The 15,589-nt window shown below is 40.8% G+C and overlaps 1 protein-coding gene across 2 annotated transcripts in view; it reads left to right on the top strand.

The window, feature by feature from the left end:
* The window catches only part of LOC137644889 (uncharacterized), a 128,993-nt gene that overhangs the window by 12,339 nt on the left and 101,065 nt on the right, over positions 1–15,589 (top strand). For both annotated transcript variants that reach the window (XM_068377771.1, XM_068377770.1), the window contains 4 exons: positions 7,375–7,504; positions 9,470–9,600; positions 10,457–10,608; positions 14,423–14,506. In XM_068377771.1, coding sequence (XP_068233872.1) covers positions 7,375–7,504; positions 9,470–9,600; positions 10,457–10,608; positions 14,423–14,506 — 497 coding nt within the window. The remainder of the gene's footprint in view (positions 1–7,374; positions 7,505–9,469; positions 9,601–10,456; positions 10,609–14,422; positions 14,507–15,589) is intronic.

Genomic DNA, 15,589 nt, shown 5'->3' with positions numbered 1-15,589 from the left:
AACACTGGAAGACTTCCAGCCAGTGTATGAACGAAGATGTTCAAAATCCATACAATTAAAGAAATTTAAGGATGAGGCAACTTTCCTCGGATCGTGACCTGTGGGTGTACTGTCAGGATCCGCTCTGCGAATAAAATATGTGATTTTCGCCCTGAGTTGTTTCAGTGATAAATTTGAGCCTGATGTTTCTCCCCTGAATAGTTGACCACCCTTGAAGTCTGAAGTTCTATGAAGATAGACCTTTAGGCATTCTACTGGACATAGAGATGCATCTTCTTTCAGAGGGCAGATTCTCCAGGGACCCCACCTGTTGGTGGGTAACTCATTCTTGGCGAGAAACGTAGGATCCGGAAACAGGTTCAGTTCTCCCCCATCCAGGAACTGAACACGACCTTCCTCTCTCGAGAGGGCTACAATCTCACTAACCCTGGCCCCGGACGCGAGTGCAAATAGGAAAATAACTTTTTGGGTCAAATCCTTTAACGCACACTCCTCATTGTTCAACAGAGAAGCGAAATGAAGAACTTTATCTAAAGACCATGAAATGGCCTTTGGAGGTGCTGAAGGTCTGAGCCTAGCGCAGGCTTTCGGAACTTTATTAAAGATCTCGTTAGCGAGGTCGACCTGGAAGGCATATAGAATGGGTCTTGTCAAGGCAGACTTACACGTTGAAATCGTGTTAGCTGCCAACCCTTGACCATGGAGGTGGATGAAGAAAGATAAGCAGAAGTCCGTCGAGATCTCCTGCGGATTCTTTGCCTTGACAAAGGCCACCCATTTTCTACAATATGACTCATATTGCCTTCTAGTAGATTTGCACTTATATTCCTCTAGGAAGTCTATGCTGGCTTTCGAAATCCCGAAACGCTTTCTCACCGCTAGGGAGAGAAAATCATGAGCTGCAGGGTCCGGGTTTTATGTAATGAAGTGCAGACAGTCGACTTCTGGACTCGCTGGGTCAGAACTGGATCTGGTAGCGGTAGAAACTTCAACCGTAGTTCCAATGCCAGGGGGAACCACACGCTGTTCGGCCACTTGTGGGCCACTATTGTCGCTACCCCCTTGAAGGATCTCAGTTTGTTGAGGACCCTCAACAGAAGGTTATGAGGAGGGAACAGATAAATCCTGGACCATCTGTTCCAGTCGAGGGACATCGCGTCCACTGCTTCCGCTAAGGGGTCCTCGTACGGGGACACGTACAGGGGCAACTTCTTGTTGTCTTTCGTCGCAAAGAGGTCTATCTGCAGTTCTGGGACTTGACTCAAGATGAAGGAGAACGATCCTGCGTCTAGGGACCATTCCGACTCTATCGGTGTGAACCTGGATAGAGCGTCCGCTGTCACATTGCGGACTCCTTGAAGGTGAACTGCCGACAGGTACCACTTCTTCTTTTCCACCAATCGGAAGATGGCCAACATCACCTGGTTGAGAGGTGGCGACCTTGATCCTTGTCGATTCAAGCATCTCACAACTACCTCGCTGTCCAGCACCAACCTTATGTGGATCGAGTGATGCGGGGAGACTTTCTTTAAGGTAAGGAGCACTGCCATAGCTTCTAGAAAGTTTATGTGAAAGGTCTTGAATAGATTGGACCAGGTCCTTTGGGCCTTTTTCCGATGAGAGTGACCTCCCCACCCCTTCTTCGAGGCGTCTGTGTGAATCGTCACCGACGGGGGAGGTGGCTGGAGAAGTACCGACTTCTTTAGATGTCTGGCTTGGGACCAAGGCCTGAGAAGAGTACGTAGCCGAAGCGGAACTGGTCTTCTCAGATCTCTTCGCGCGTTTGATGCATAACTTCTCCAAACTCCGGTTGCATCCTTTAGCTGTGCTCTTAGCACCGGGTCTGTTACCGAAGCAAACTGGAGAGAACCCAGTACTCTCTCCTGTTCACGTCTTGATATCCTTTCGGAATCTAGAAGTCTCTTGACAGAACCAGCTATCTCCTTCCTTTTCTTCGCCGGGATGGAGAATTGGTGTGACATTAGGTCCCAGTGGATTCCCAACCACTGGAACTTTTGAGATGGAGAAAGTCGAGACTTTTTTCTGTTGATCTTGAAGCCTAGATACTCTAAGAACTGGATCACCTGCAGGGAAGCTTACAAGCATTCTGTCTTGGATGCTGCCCACACCAGCCAGTCGTCCAGGTAGGCTACTACCTGAATTCCCTTTAGGCGTAATTGTTTGAGAGCTACGCTCGCAAGCTTCGTGAAGATCCTTGGGGCTATATTTAGCCCGAATGGCATGGCTCTGAAGGCGTATAGTCTTCGTTGTAGCTTGAACCCTAGGTAGGGGGAGAGTCGACGATTGATTGGAACGTGCCAATAGGCGTCTGACAAATCTATGGAGACGGTAAATGCCCTCTTGGGCAGTAAGGTCCTTATGTGTTGCAGTGTTAGCATCTTGAACTTGCAGTTCACCATGAACTTGTTGAGTGGCGACAAGTCCAGAACGACTCTGAGTTTTTCCGAGTCCTTCTTGGGAACACAAAACAGCCTCCCTTGGAATTTGATGGACTTTACCCTTCGGATCACTTTTTTCTCCAACAGATCTTGGATGTACTCCTCCAGAACGGGGGTGGAGTGTTGGAAAAACCGAGGGCACGGGGGTGGAGTGCTGTACCAGCTCCAGCCCAGTCCATTCTTGAGTAGGCTGTAGGCCCAGGGATCGAAGGTCCACCGATCCCGAAAATTCTGAAGTCTCCCTCCTACCGGTATCATCTCACTTGGACTGTTGTCCTGAGGTCTTGCCTCCCTGACTGCGACCACCCCTGAATCCCCTTCCCCTTGAGGGGCGCCTAGACGAGCCTCTGGCTGCTCCTCTAGGCTTTGCTCGAAGGGAAGTTGACTGCCCTTCGAACGTTGGGTTGAATGCCGGGGACTGCGTCGACACGGCCTGGGGTACCCACTGGAATGTGGTCGGGGTTTGTGCCACCATCTGGGGCACTGAAGGTATCGGCAATTGCTGTTGCTGTTGCTGTCTAAATGGCTTGGCTGGCCGAGACGGTAGCCTAGTCCTCTTAGTCTTCCTCTTTGGTTGGGGACCCTCATCCGGGGAAGACTTTCTCTTGATAGACAGGCCCCACTTCTGGAGAAGGTTTCTATTCTCCAAGGCAGCCTTATCAACAACTTCTTTGACCAATTCGCTAGGGAAAAGGTCTTTGCCCCAAATGTTGGAGGAGATTAGTTTCCTTGGCTCGTGCCTCACCGTAGCCGAGGTGAACACGAACTCTCTACAAGCTCTCCTCGCCCTGACGAAGCTGAAAAGATCCTTCGTCACTGTGGCTAGATGAGTCTTGGCCACTACCATGAACATTTCATGGACCTTGGGGTCACTTGCCATCGTCTCAAGAGTGGTCTGAAGAGACATTGAGGCAGCCAGTCTTTCTTTTGTCTCGAGCTCTCTCCGCAAAAGAAAGTCAGACAGCTTAGGGAGGTTCTCACCGAACTGACGTCCGGCAATATCAGCCTCCAACTTCCCGACTGAGAAGGTAAGATGGACGTCCTTCCAGTCCTTGTGGTCCATAGGTAGGGCCAGCGACAAGGGTTTACACTCCTCCAAGGAGGGGCAAGGCTTGCCAGCCTCGACTGCTTTTAACACAGCCGCAAACCCTTTCTGCAAAAAGGGGAAGGCTCTAGCAGGAGAGGACACAAAGGAAGGGAGCTTCTTACTCAATGCAGCCACCTTTGAGTTCGTGAAGCCCCTCTCTTTCATCGAAGATGAAAGCAAAGCTTGAGCCTTAGCATGGTCCATCACTATGACCTCCTTCGGCTCTGTCTCCTCCTTTGAAGCTGGTTCCATCCTCAACCGGACATAACAGTACAGATATGACCCTTTGCTGGGCCAGAATTCCACCTCCTCTAGGGGAACTGAACCCAACTTATGCGACATGACGATCTTCCCAATCGTCATCGGCATGTGCTCAGCATATCTCCATAGGTTAGCATCTGAGCACAAGGGAAGGTCTTTCACATTGAGCCTCTTCTGGGGCCCACGTGATGCTGCAAGTTTTCTGCATCTGCAGTTACATTGCAGCCGCCTTCTCATTATTCTCCTTCTGCATTTGTTGGATCATTCCAACAATGGAGGAGAGGGCCTGTCCCAGCTCTACTGGGAGAGCGGACGATGTTGAGGGAATAGGTTCAGGGATCTGAACCGGAGCAGCCGACACCTCGTCGGCCTCTTCCTCTACAACGTCTGGGGCTTGATCTTCATCCTGGCCTTCTGCCAGGAGGTCTTCCTCCCGACGCTTGGACACGTCTGACATCCTGTCGTCCAACTGGATGTCTTGCAAGGCGACCGCGACTTCCGCATCCACCGGGATCTGAACTAGGGGGATCTCCTCTTGAGGCTGGGGAATCACTGCATCAGCTGATGCCCTAGGGAAAAGGTAAGCCCTCATCTTCTCACTTGGAAGATAAGGTCCAGAGGTGTTCTTCTGGAAGCCCCTTAACCAGGTACGAAGCTTCTCCCTTGCTATATCCCTTGATTCCGCCGTCTTAGGGAAATCAAAAGCCTCAGTAATCAGGTTAGAGCACACGGTACATACCTGAGGGTCCCAGTACCGGAGATCACCCTTGGAGACAGCGCATGCTGCGTGCCTCCTACATAACTCATGAACTCATGTCCGCAGAAGTTCTTACTGCGGACGTTGCAGAAAGCACTTCCGCACTTCGGACGTTTCTCCTGTAAAGAGAAGAAATTTCCATGAGTATCAAGTGAACTACGTATCACTGGATATGCACAGTTTAGCATAACAAATCAGAAAGGAAAGACACACACTTGTGTTTCCCTCACAACCAATTGTTGCAGCCTTCCAGATAATAAAATCGTATGGTTAATCTGTCCTAGAGTAACCAATGACAAATTTCCAGAGGAAACAGGTGGAGCTCACACCTAAGATATGATTTTAAAATACCGGATAATAGACAAGAAAGAACCCACTTTCTTATCTGTAAGGCAATACCAAAGGGCTGTGCAAAACAACACAAAAGTGTTAGAACACACAGTGTTGTACCAATACTATACTATAGTTTTCTCCCTACAGTATATGCTATACTGAAGAATACTGGTACAGTATAGAAGGTAATGCGCCGGCCGGCACATACCATAACTAGCTTTAAAGTATACTACTTAACAGCTATAAGGCGGCAGAATGCTGGTTCAAATGCATGTGCCGGCCGGCAGTAACTGCCGGCCGGCAACAGCCAATGTCGGCCGGCAATGACTGCCGGCCGGCAACTACACAAGGTAGCACCCGGCTGCCGGCCACCGCTCATAGCGACCGGCAGACAAGGGCGTGACAAAAGCCGGCCGGCAAAAGTAAACAACCGATGCCGGCCAGCAGCAAAAGAACCAGAGAACTTCGACTGCCCGGCTGCCGGCCACATAGGACGGCAGCCGGGTCGGGTACAGCACTAGAAGAAAACAGAATGGATGCCAGGATAAGAGAGTATACTACCTCCAAGCCCGGCAATCCGAAAGAGTGCATATAAGGAAGGGGAGAATCTAATTCAGGCTTCCTGACCAATGCCGTCTGGCTCTACAGACAGACATGGATGAGGGACCAAGGGAGGTCCGGGCAGCACTCAAAGCAGAAGACCTTTGCCGGCCGGCACACTCTGCCGGCCGGCAAGGGACTGAGTCAATTCCACATCCTAACCTATACTAGGTCCAGATGTAGAATGACGTACAGTACTGTAATGGCTAGGCCATTACAGAGATAGAGGGGGAAGGGACAAAGAGGGTCCTACCAACCTTGCTTTAGTAAAGAATCACCCGCAGCCAAGAAAACTCATCTTAGCCTAAGGGAGATCCAAGGCGGGGAGGCCAGCAATACTTGCCAACCCCCACTGAACCAAAGCAAGGAAGGTGTTGCTACTCCCAGGGAAAGGATCTTATCCTCCCACCGAGAACAGCAACAAGGACTAGTCTGCTAGATCACAAAAGAAGGAATCATCTCGTACAGAAACCTTCGGGAGTGACCTAAGGAGGCTAAGCCTCCTATGTCTGCGTCAGACTGGCGAGGGAGACTCTACCCCAAGCCAGACAAACACAGATTCAAACTAAAAACTCTGATGTTCTGCCCCTCTCTGAAGCCAGACTTACCGGAACAGGAAGGTACAGTAACACCCCAATATAGTTGTATCGAAAGTTAATTCAGATAAACCACTAGGGTTAAGCCCAAGGCTTAAACAGAGGGAAAGGGATTGCATACCTTCTCCGAAGAAAAGAAAGCAACCGGGGAGTATGAGAAAGTATACTAAGGCTCCATAGGCAACTTAGCCTAGGCACCAAGAGAATCGATTATCTAAATCACCGAAACTCACTCGTTTACTATCTTGGAAATAATCAATATAATCTTAAATGTATAAAACTGCCTAAAGCTTCAATAAAATCTTAAAACACTCGGAAATCCAAAAATCATGCAGGAAAGTACTAGGGCCAAACGACTAGGCTACATGGTCTAGTGTAGGCCAGAATTGGCGAATACTTCGCCAAAACAAACAATACTAAAGCACGAATAAGGAAATCCTATGTAACGCTAAATAGCTAAAATTATTAAAGCAAAACAGCCGGGAACGTCGCTCTGGCTAACTAAAACTCATACCTAGCGAGCGACAGCGTCCAGGACGCCTCCGGTAGGCAACGGCTCTTGTAACAAAGATTATTACTATTAATCACTTTAAAAATTACCAAGAGCCTACATTTATACATAAAAGAAATAATACTCAACTTATCAGAGGCAGACAAAGTTGGAGAAAGCATAATAAAGCGATTAAATCCAAGATTTTGCGAGAAACACAGGAAAAAACACCGAGTTGTTAAGCTACGCAAAAAGGAATACAGATGGCGCCAGAATCGGCGCAATGCACGCTTACGAAACGGGAGAAGAGAGAGCCTTGCGAACGGCTCTCCTTTTTCTTTCTCGTTTTCGTTTTCTTGCCAATTGACCCCTTCGAAGTGTTATCTCTGTTCGGGGTGCAGATTGCCATGTGGCGTGTCAAGAATACGTCCTCTGATATTTCGCGATATCCCTGGTACTTTCATTAGGGATATTCGCTCCAGGAGTTAGAATTCTGGGTACCTTAAGGTAAATTCTCTGGGAATATCGCCGTAGTTGTAATATACCCTAGGAAGCTACCCTATAGGAACTTCCATCAGGACGACATGGCTTGAGCCCAAAAAACGGTTTATAGTGAAAGATAGAAATGGTATAATGCTTTTTGGTATGTAACCGAAGGTAAATCCTAAAGTAAGTATTTCCAAGCGAATTGAAACATACTGGTAGATAGACTAGACGAATATACAGGGAGGCAATGGGCATGACTCAGACTTTAATTACGCATGGTTATAACAATAACTAAATTTTTACAGCAATGGTGATGTACGTTTATGCTGTCCTAGAGTTGAGTCTACGACCAGACCTGCTTCAGCAAATGTTCCCTCAGTAGGAACTAACTACAGACCGATCAACAGCTTTTGTGGTCAAAGGGTTGTTGGTGAGGTGGGATAACTGTTATCTTTCTGTATGTTTCTGTCCATGCCTTTAACTTAAACTCTTGCTTCTTCTCGAAAGGTTTGTAAAGAAAATAATTTTGTGTCAAAAACGAAGAGTGAAGCCTGCATGTATCTGAAATTAATAGAAAAATAATCTGTTTGTTAAAGTAAAAAAAGACTCCAGTTATTAGAAACTAAAAATTTAATCATAAAAAGCAAACCATCTTACCATTCATAATTTTTTTGGGCCGGATCTTAGGAAAAGACTTTAATGGAAAATATCAAAGTTTGGAAAATAATCACATTTCATCATCGGTATTCTTGTCTATTTTAACTAGAATTCCCATTCAGTTATATCCTCAACATATTCTTTTGCACACAGGTTTTTTTCTGACTTTACCTACGAATTTAAAACAAAAAAATTCTATTGTCTACTTTTTGCTGAATATGCATCCAATTTTTGTGTTCTTGATCCACATTGCTACTATATATCCCATCACGTTAGTCCATCCTATTTGAGTGTATGACTTTCTTAATCATTCAGCCCATGTTTGAGGATCTAATATTAGATTATTAACCCTATAACATATCCTACACAGCACTACTTAAATATTCATTTCATAAGCTGCCATTTTGGTTTTACCTATCCACCACATTTCATTGGCCAAAATATCTTTATTTCGTTGGCGGTGAGAGTTGTGTTATGCCTTGTACTTCTAAACGCGTAACATGTACAGTACCTGTGCTGGTATGAGCAACATAATCACTGGCAATGTCAGTATTATCCCTATTCTTGTGATCATTTAATAAGGCAATCAAAATTTGTTTTGTTTGTTATAGCAAAAAGGACATCTTACATTAAACATCAAGTATCAGTTTAACCATGTGTTCATTAATGGGGCTTTCAATCCCAGCTACTTCACCTTATTAGAGACAATGTAATTATTCAAAAGAGAATAACAAATGCTGACAATTTGATAATTTTTACTGTTTATAGTTCATTGGTATTTACAGTTACTGCAATAGTCACCTTCCTACGATTTTTAATGTTTTTGTGGTGGTAGATAATTTAATTGGACAAAGACATTTTACAGATACATACTGTTGAAAGCTAGGAGACTACGTATATTTCTTCTAAAAGTCATTTAGCTAAATAAGTATTTAATAACAGAATGAAATTGAAGCAATTGACCGGTTCTCATCATTTATCACTATTCGTTCAGAAAGAGTAGCTGCAGTTGTTAACCGGCGTTAATTCAGTTCATATCGTCTCATCCCTTTAGCAGAATACCAATAATCTCATTAATGGAAACCAATCTATAGTGTTGGAAACTTGAAATAAAAAAATGCTTCAGCATTAAATATAGTGAATTGCTTTTGAAATAATGACTATTATTTTGAAAATTCTATTTTTATTTTCTTATTGGAACAATCTTTTTTATGCTTACTTCCCATTTGGCATAAACCTTAGGGAGTACTTAGGTATTTAATTTTGGTTATGAAGTCTTTAAAAATATAATCTAATCGAGAAAATTGGTATACCTGTAATTTATACTATCTATTAAGAAAAAAAATATTAAAGAAACTAGTGGAGCGAAAAAAATAAGAGAACATTGAAATAACATAATTTTCTTACGACAAATTTTAAACTCTATGTCAGTTAATAAAGAAGATATTAGAGCTTCCGATATTAATTTTGTTACACTTGAACAACCGTTGACGCATATATATACCAAATATGGGTATCAGTCTTTTCGTTAATTTGTCGCCTTTACTTCACAATGAAGTACAATGGTTCAGGCATATGCTTATCGCCCATTATTAATTCTATTAGAAGCACTATATTTGGGTCATTTGCTTTCGTATAAGTCATGTTACTTATTCTGGTGGGCATTGCATCTGTTAAATGTTCTTTACTTAATTTTCATTTATTATCACACTTGATTAATAACATACTTGATTTACCTTCTAGGGACCAGAATGGCCATTTTTAGCAGCGATCGGTCGCACATTGAAAGGAACATTCAACTTGTATTGCCTGGGAGCTTTTATCACCGATGAATGGGTATTGGTGGATGCCCCCTGTGTTTACAAACATCCCATGTGAGTATTGAATTATAAATTGTTTATTTAAAGTTTTGTAAACTTCCAGTCCGAGAGGACTAAGATCCAGACGAATCAATAGTCCTTGAAATAGTTCTAGTAATATATGTTGACGGTGTGCGAGCGGACAGCTATAACGAGTGCGGTGCAACGGCATTCAGAACTTCTGCTACAACTATAGCGTTTTGCCGTAAGGCAGGTAATTTCATGGTTTTGTCGCAATCCAAAATTCCCTAATCATGGCTACGTCTTTTAGGTCTTGGTATCTTTTCCTCCCTCCCTTAAGATCATCAAGAACACCCACTCTTAATTAGTGCTTATTTCAGAATTCATCCTTACAGATTCATTGCTCTAGCAGAATATAATTACAAGGGAAAATCAAACAAATTAAAGAGAGAGAGAGAGAGAGAGAGAGAGAGAGAGAGAGAGAGAGAGAGAGAGAGAGAGAGAGAGACAGAGAGAGAGAGAGAGAGAGAATGCTATTTCATTAACGCTTGCAAAGCTGCAACAGCCTATCTTGAGTAATGCAGTGAGTCGCATTGAGGAAAAAATACTAATATTTAGTCTCCTTTTCCTGAAATCAATATAGAACACCCAAAAGAGGAAACTATCAATTGTCGATTATTAATCCACATGAAGGAAAATATATCTAAGGCACGATGAGTACAGACAAATTGAACAGGCAACTTAATGCCAATCTGTAATCGAGGTTCAATAGTTTAAATCTTAAGGTACAACTTAAAGGAAGATAATGTATAGCTTCCAGTAATCTATTACTTGTTTATATGTTATCTAATTGCGACTTTTGTAAGCAGGTGATGAAAAAAGAAAATAAACAATAACATTTTTCATTCAGAACTGAAGTTATTCCGGGACGGATTTTGACCGAAGACCAACAACTTGAAAAATATCAAATCAGAAAGACTCTAATTTCTGAGTTGACAGATGATGGGCAGGACAGCAAAGGCGTGGCTCTGTTACAGTTACAAAAACCTGTGGTATTTAATGGTAGGCAAATTTTAATTATTATCGTATCAACATTTATTTCTTGAATACTTGTATTGAATACATGTTTAGTATCTATATAGTTGTTATAGTCTCTAATATAATGATAATTGTCTTTTTATTGAAAATTCTTTCCATTGTTTTAAAACTTTCATATTATCAGATTGATAGAAATACCTAAACTGAGATTATGATAAAGAGAGTGCATGGAGTGAGTGTTGCTCTTCCTTAAAGTACCTAGCAATTTAAACCCTCAACTGCAAGACCGAAAGCATTATGTATGAATGCATTGCCTAATATAGATTTTTTTTTTTTTTTATGAATTTCTGTAATTAACAAAACATTATCAAAGTACCTAGCAATTTAAACCCTCAACTGTAAGACCAAAAGCATTATGTATGAATGCATAGTCTAATATAGATTTTTTTTTTTTCATGAATTTCTGTAATGAACAAAACATCAATTATCAAGTTACAGTAGTTGCTCTAAAATGAGCCAATTAATTGTTTGAGAGACACTATGCTTTGTTTGAGCTTTCAAAACAATTGGAGATTGATACAATTTGTGTCTTACGAAACCGATCTGCAGTTATAAACTCAACTCAGGAAATGTTTGGTTCTTTGGTGGTCTAGTATGTATTTGTTAAAATATCAGTACTTTTGTCCCCTATTAGAAATATTGAAAATATGTTATAACTTGGTATATCTATTCTGAAACTTCCAACATTGTTTAAATAGTTATTGACTGAAAGACAAGAGGGTCAGAAAAATCTTTAAACAGTATTAAATTCTTAACTTTTCATCATAGATAATTTTTCTTCAGCAATAAAACAGGTGTATATAGGTTGATTTAATTGTTTATCGCTTTACTAGATATGGCAGGGTAGAAATAAAAATGAGAAATTTGCATTTTTTAGAAATTCATTTATACACAGTTTAGGTTTAGGAATATTTAGTTCGGCCTATAACCGAAACAACCTTTTAATTCCGAACACGAGCATCAAACCTGGCACACATACTCCTTTGGGATTGTTCTTTTGATGAACCCCTCGCCACCCAAAAATTCAAGATGGTGGCTATTTTTTAAGATGGACGTTATTGAATTTACAGAAATATTGCATTTTGCCAAAGGAAAAAAAAATCACAAATGTTTGTCCTATTTGAATGATCTTGGTGTCAATTCATTTATTCTTTACTAAGCTGAATCCGAATTTGGAACTATGTACCTACTCACCAGCTTCCTTGTACCCTATCCACATATTACTTTGCTGCCTAGATGAGTATACCACAACGTTTCTAAACCTCATATCTGCATCTGCATCTGCAACTGCACAGTGCCATACAGATCAGACCAAAGCAGCAGTACTTAAATAAACTGCAGCATTCCAACATTCATCTGTACATGGTTACCTGTTGGCAACTTTCTGTACTGTTGACTTACTCCAGATGCAGCTCATCTGGTAGGCAGCACGCTTCACGTGCTGTTTTAGGGCTGAAAGGCATAGAAGAAGAGTATCCAATTGTTCTTTTCTGTAAGAGTGTTACACAAGTTCTACACAGGAACCAAACTCAGGTACTATCTTTGGTCAAAGGCAACCAACAACTGCGGCAGTCCTAGCTTCGGAAGTGCCAGCAGAACACCGACTACTAAGGTGATAACATCTTTGTCGCAGAATTTGACCATGGTGACTTAATGCCTGCTTCTGTTGCATGATTGACATGCACAAAGATCTGCATGTCAGCTTCATCAGGACTGCATGGTGGCACCTCAACTAGACTATAAGAGTGGTTGCTGTCAGCATCTTCTTCCTTGGTAGCAATGACCATATTTGGTGTGGCCAGACATTTGATATTATCAGCCAGAAATTTGATCATTTTGGCTTTTTTATAATTACTCTCAGAAAATTTCACCAGTTTGAGGATTTTTGCCCTCCCTTGTCACTCTGTGTCTCACCCCAAGTCCTCGCTTTGATCTAGTTTCAGACTAGATGTCTGATAGATGTCAAATATAATATCTGTTTTCATGTACTTAGTAAAGCATGTTTATATTGTAGGAAGGACATCGAGCATTGCATACTCTTTAAAGGTCTTTGAACTCCGTGGGGGCCAAACTGTTCACCAACGCTGCACTATTAGTGATGATGGTGTCGGCGTCTGGGTCTGCCTTAGGGTTTGTATCTTGGCTTTCAAGAATGGTAGCGAGAAAGGATTCATGACAGGTACAGAGCTTTCCATAATTACTAAGGGCAGTAGAATATGACTGGTTCTCATGATGGAAAAACTCCTTTAAGTCACACTCTGCTCCTTCTGCTTCGAAGAATCAACAGACGCTGGTACCTGTCAGAAAAAGTTAACCCTGGTTGATTATTCTTCCCCTTCCACTCGTCTTAAGGTGTGTGCCAAACAGCTTGACAGCAGTTTCGTAAACAATATTCTTTACCTAAAGCTAAAGCAGGTCCCATCTGTCATCCTGGAAAAGATTGCCCATATCTTACTCCTATTTCACTACAGTGGTGCAATTCATTTTCCTGCTTGTGCATTAACATCCCTATGTTGTTACATGGAAGCCAGTGAGTAAATCCATGGATCTAAATTTGGATTATACATTGTAGAAAATGTATGATTTGACACCAAGATCATTCAAATAGCACAAGTCTTCAATTTTATCGTAAAAGGCAGCTTTTCTGTATATTCAAAGGCACCCATCTTGAAAAATGACTGCCATCTTGAATATTTAGGTAGTTCATGGGTTTATCAAAAGAGCAATCACAAAGGAGTACATGTATCAATTTTGGTACTTGTTTCTCCTGAAAATTTCTGTTATCTGATCCACCAAATTACTTTGCAGATTTCAAATCAATGCAGTAATAACAGTACTTTTGGTTTTCTTCTATTCGAGAAAATAAATTTTTGCAAATTTTAAGAAACCCTTTGGTTAAATTTTGCAAAACTGACGAAGAAAATGGAAATATAGATTTTTTAGAATAAAATTTGGATTCTATTGCATATTCCCCTCTAATAGTTTTTAAAAACAAATTAATATATATATATATATATATATATATATATATATATATATATATATATATATATATATATATATATATATATATATATGCTGTATAACAATTAACCTTTAACCTTATCATTCAGTTAGAAAAATGCTTTACTCATAGACATTTTTACTTTTTTTTTTTCTAAGTATATGTTAGAGATTATGTAGAGGAGCTGCTTTATACTTCATTTCAGATTTATTTTCTGGTACAACTTCATAATCTTTGTATACAAATTTTGAATCTCATAGACCAATTTTTTTTTCTTCAGAATACTAGTAACACTAAACTTACTGGTTATCTGAAACCAACCATTGATACTGATAAATCAAGACAAAATACTAAAAATTACCTCTTTCCCACAAAAAAAAAGGGCCAATGAAGAGCTTTTACAAAAGTGTGAAACTATAGTTGAATAATTGTGTCTTTGCCTTTAGGATAAGCATATCGGTGTAGCCGTGCTATTTATTGCTGAAGAAGCTAGAAAAGATTTTGAATTCTGCAAGGATAACGTCAATTCTTTTGATAACTGATGGATCTGAATTGTGAAAGCAATGTTTCAACAAAAGCTAGATGAAAGTCGCTAGATAGTTGATAAGATTATATTGCATTTTCCTCTCGACGGTTTTATTTGCATTATATCTAAAATAGGGAGTAAGCATACAATCCATAATTCTAGATTTGCTAAATTATTTTGCAACATACAAGAAGCTCTTAATTTAGGTCGTTCATTGAAAACATTTAATGGTTTACCTCATTCCTCAGAATACGTCCAGAGTATTTGCTTGCCAGATGCGCCTTCGGCTGGAACACCAGTACTGCTTTTAGCTGTACTTCTTGTGGAAAAAAGTAAGTATTACAAGAGTTCAATAAACTCTTTTTCGTGTAACCATTGAAAAAAAAAAAAGATACACTTTCATCCAGGCGACTCGATAAGACCTACAGTAATAGACTTTTATATAAGTTGTTTGGATACTTTCATGAATTTGTTTGACCTCTTCCTGCCACTGCCTAAGGCAAGAAGTGAAAACGACTGCCAAGTTTTACTTTAATAAACGATATTCGAAAGTATGAGGGCTCTACATTTCAGTAAATTGTAATTCCTTTCAAAGCACGCAAATTATGGAAGATAGAGTTGCATTTACGGAATGTAAAGCAATCGATTATTTCTGAAGAATGGGAATCTTCTTAACTCAACATTTTGCAAAAAACTTTACAAATCTAATCTTTCAGGAGGCTTCCCTTCATCTAACCCACTGGGATGTACTCTGGTATCATTCTGAATTGGCGTAAGAACAGAATATGAATATACATTGGTTGTTGAACATCTTGATAAAAAATATTTACTTCTACTTTAATTATATCTGGTGATTTTGAATATCGGAGATCTGTATGATCTATTCTGCATAATTTGTGATTATTGATTGTAATTGAACAACTTTACGTTCTATAATATTTCCATTAGCTTGTACATCATAATATGCGTTTCCTGTCTCTTGCAATCTCTACTGGTGCCCTTTTCTCTGAGGTATTGTAAGGGGTAAAATGTCTTACTTTTGGAAAATTTTCCAATTGCTCATAACATTTCTATGCTAATTGACTTTACACATAGGAGTTATCAGAACTAACTTATTCCTAATCCTCCCCATAAACATATTTGATATATTACCAATATTTGCTTGCCTACGCTTAAAGGGTTAAACAAAGCCTTTCTGTTTCTTCATTTGTAGATGGATGATAAGATACAGAAAATCTATGCTGTATACCATTTACATTACAAAATTTTTTAAAGTTTTGTGAAGTGAACTGTGGACCACTAACTGTCCCTATCCTTTCTGGTGAACCTTGTGTTGCAAAACTAGGAATGGGTAGTGTACCCATATACTTGCAATTGGTGTTGTCTGCGCTGGAATTACTTCTGGCCACTTACTG

The sequence above is a fragment of the Palaemon carinicauda genome, chromosome 8 (assembly GCF_036898095.1).
Source record: "Palaemon carinicauda isolate YSFRI2023 chromosome 8, ASM3689809v2, whole genome shotgun sequence".
Taxonomy (NCBI): Eukaryota; Metazoa; Arthropoda; class Malacostraca; order Decapoda; family Palaemonidae; genus Palaemon; species Palaemon carinicauda.
The sequence above is the reverse complement of the archived record's forward strand: the minus strand, read 5'-3'. Positions and strand labels throughout refer to the sequence as shown.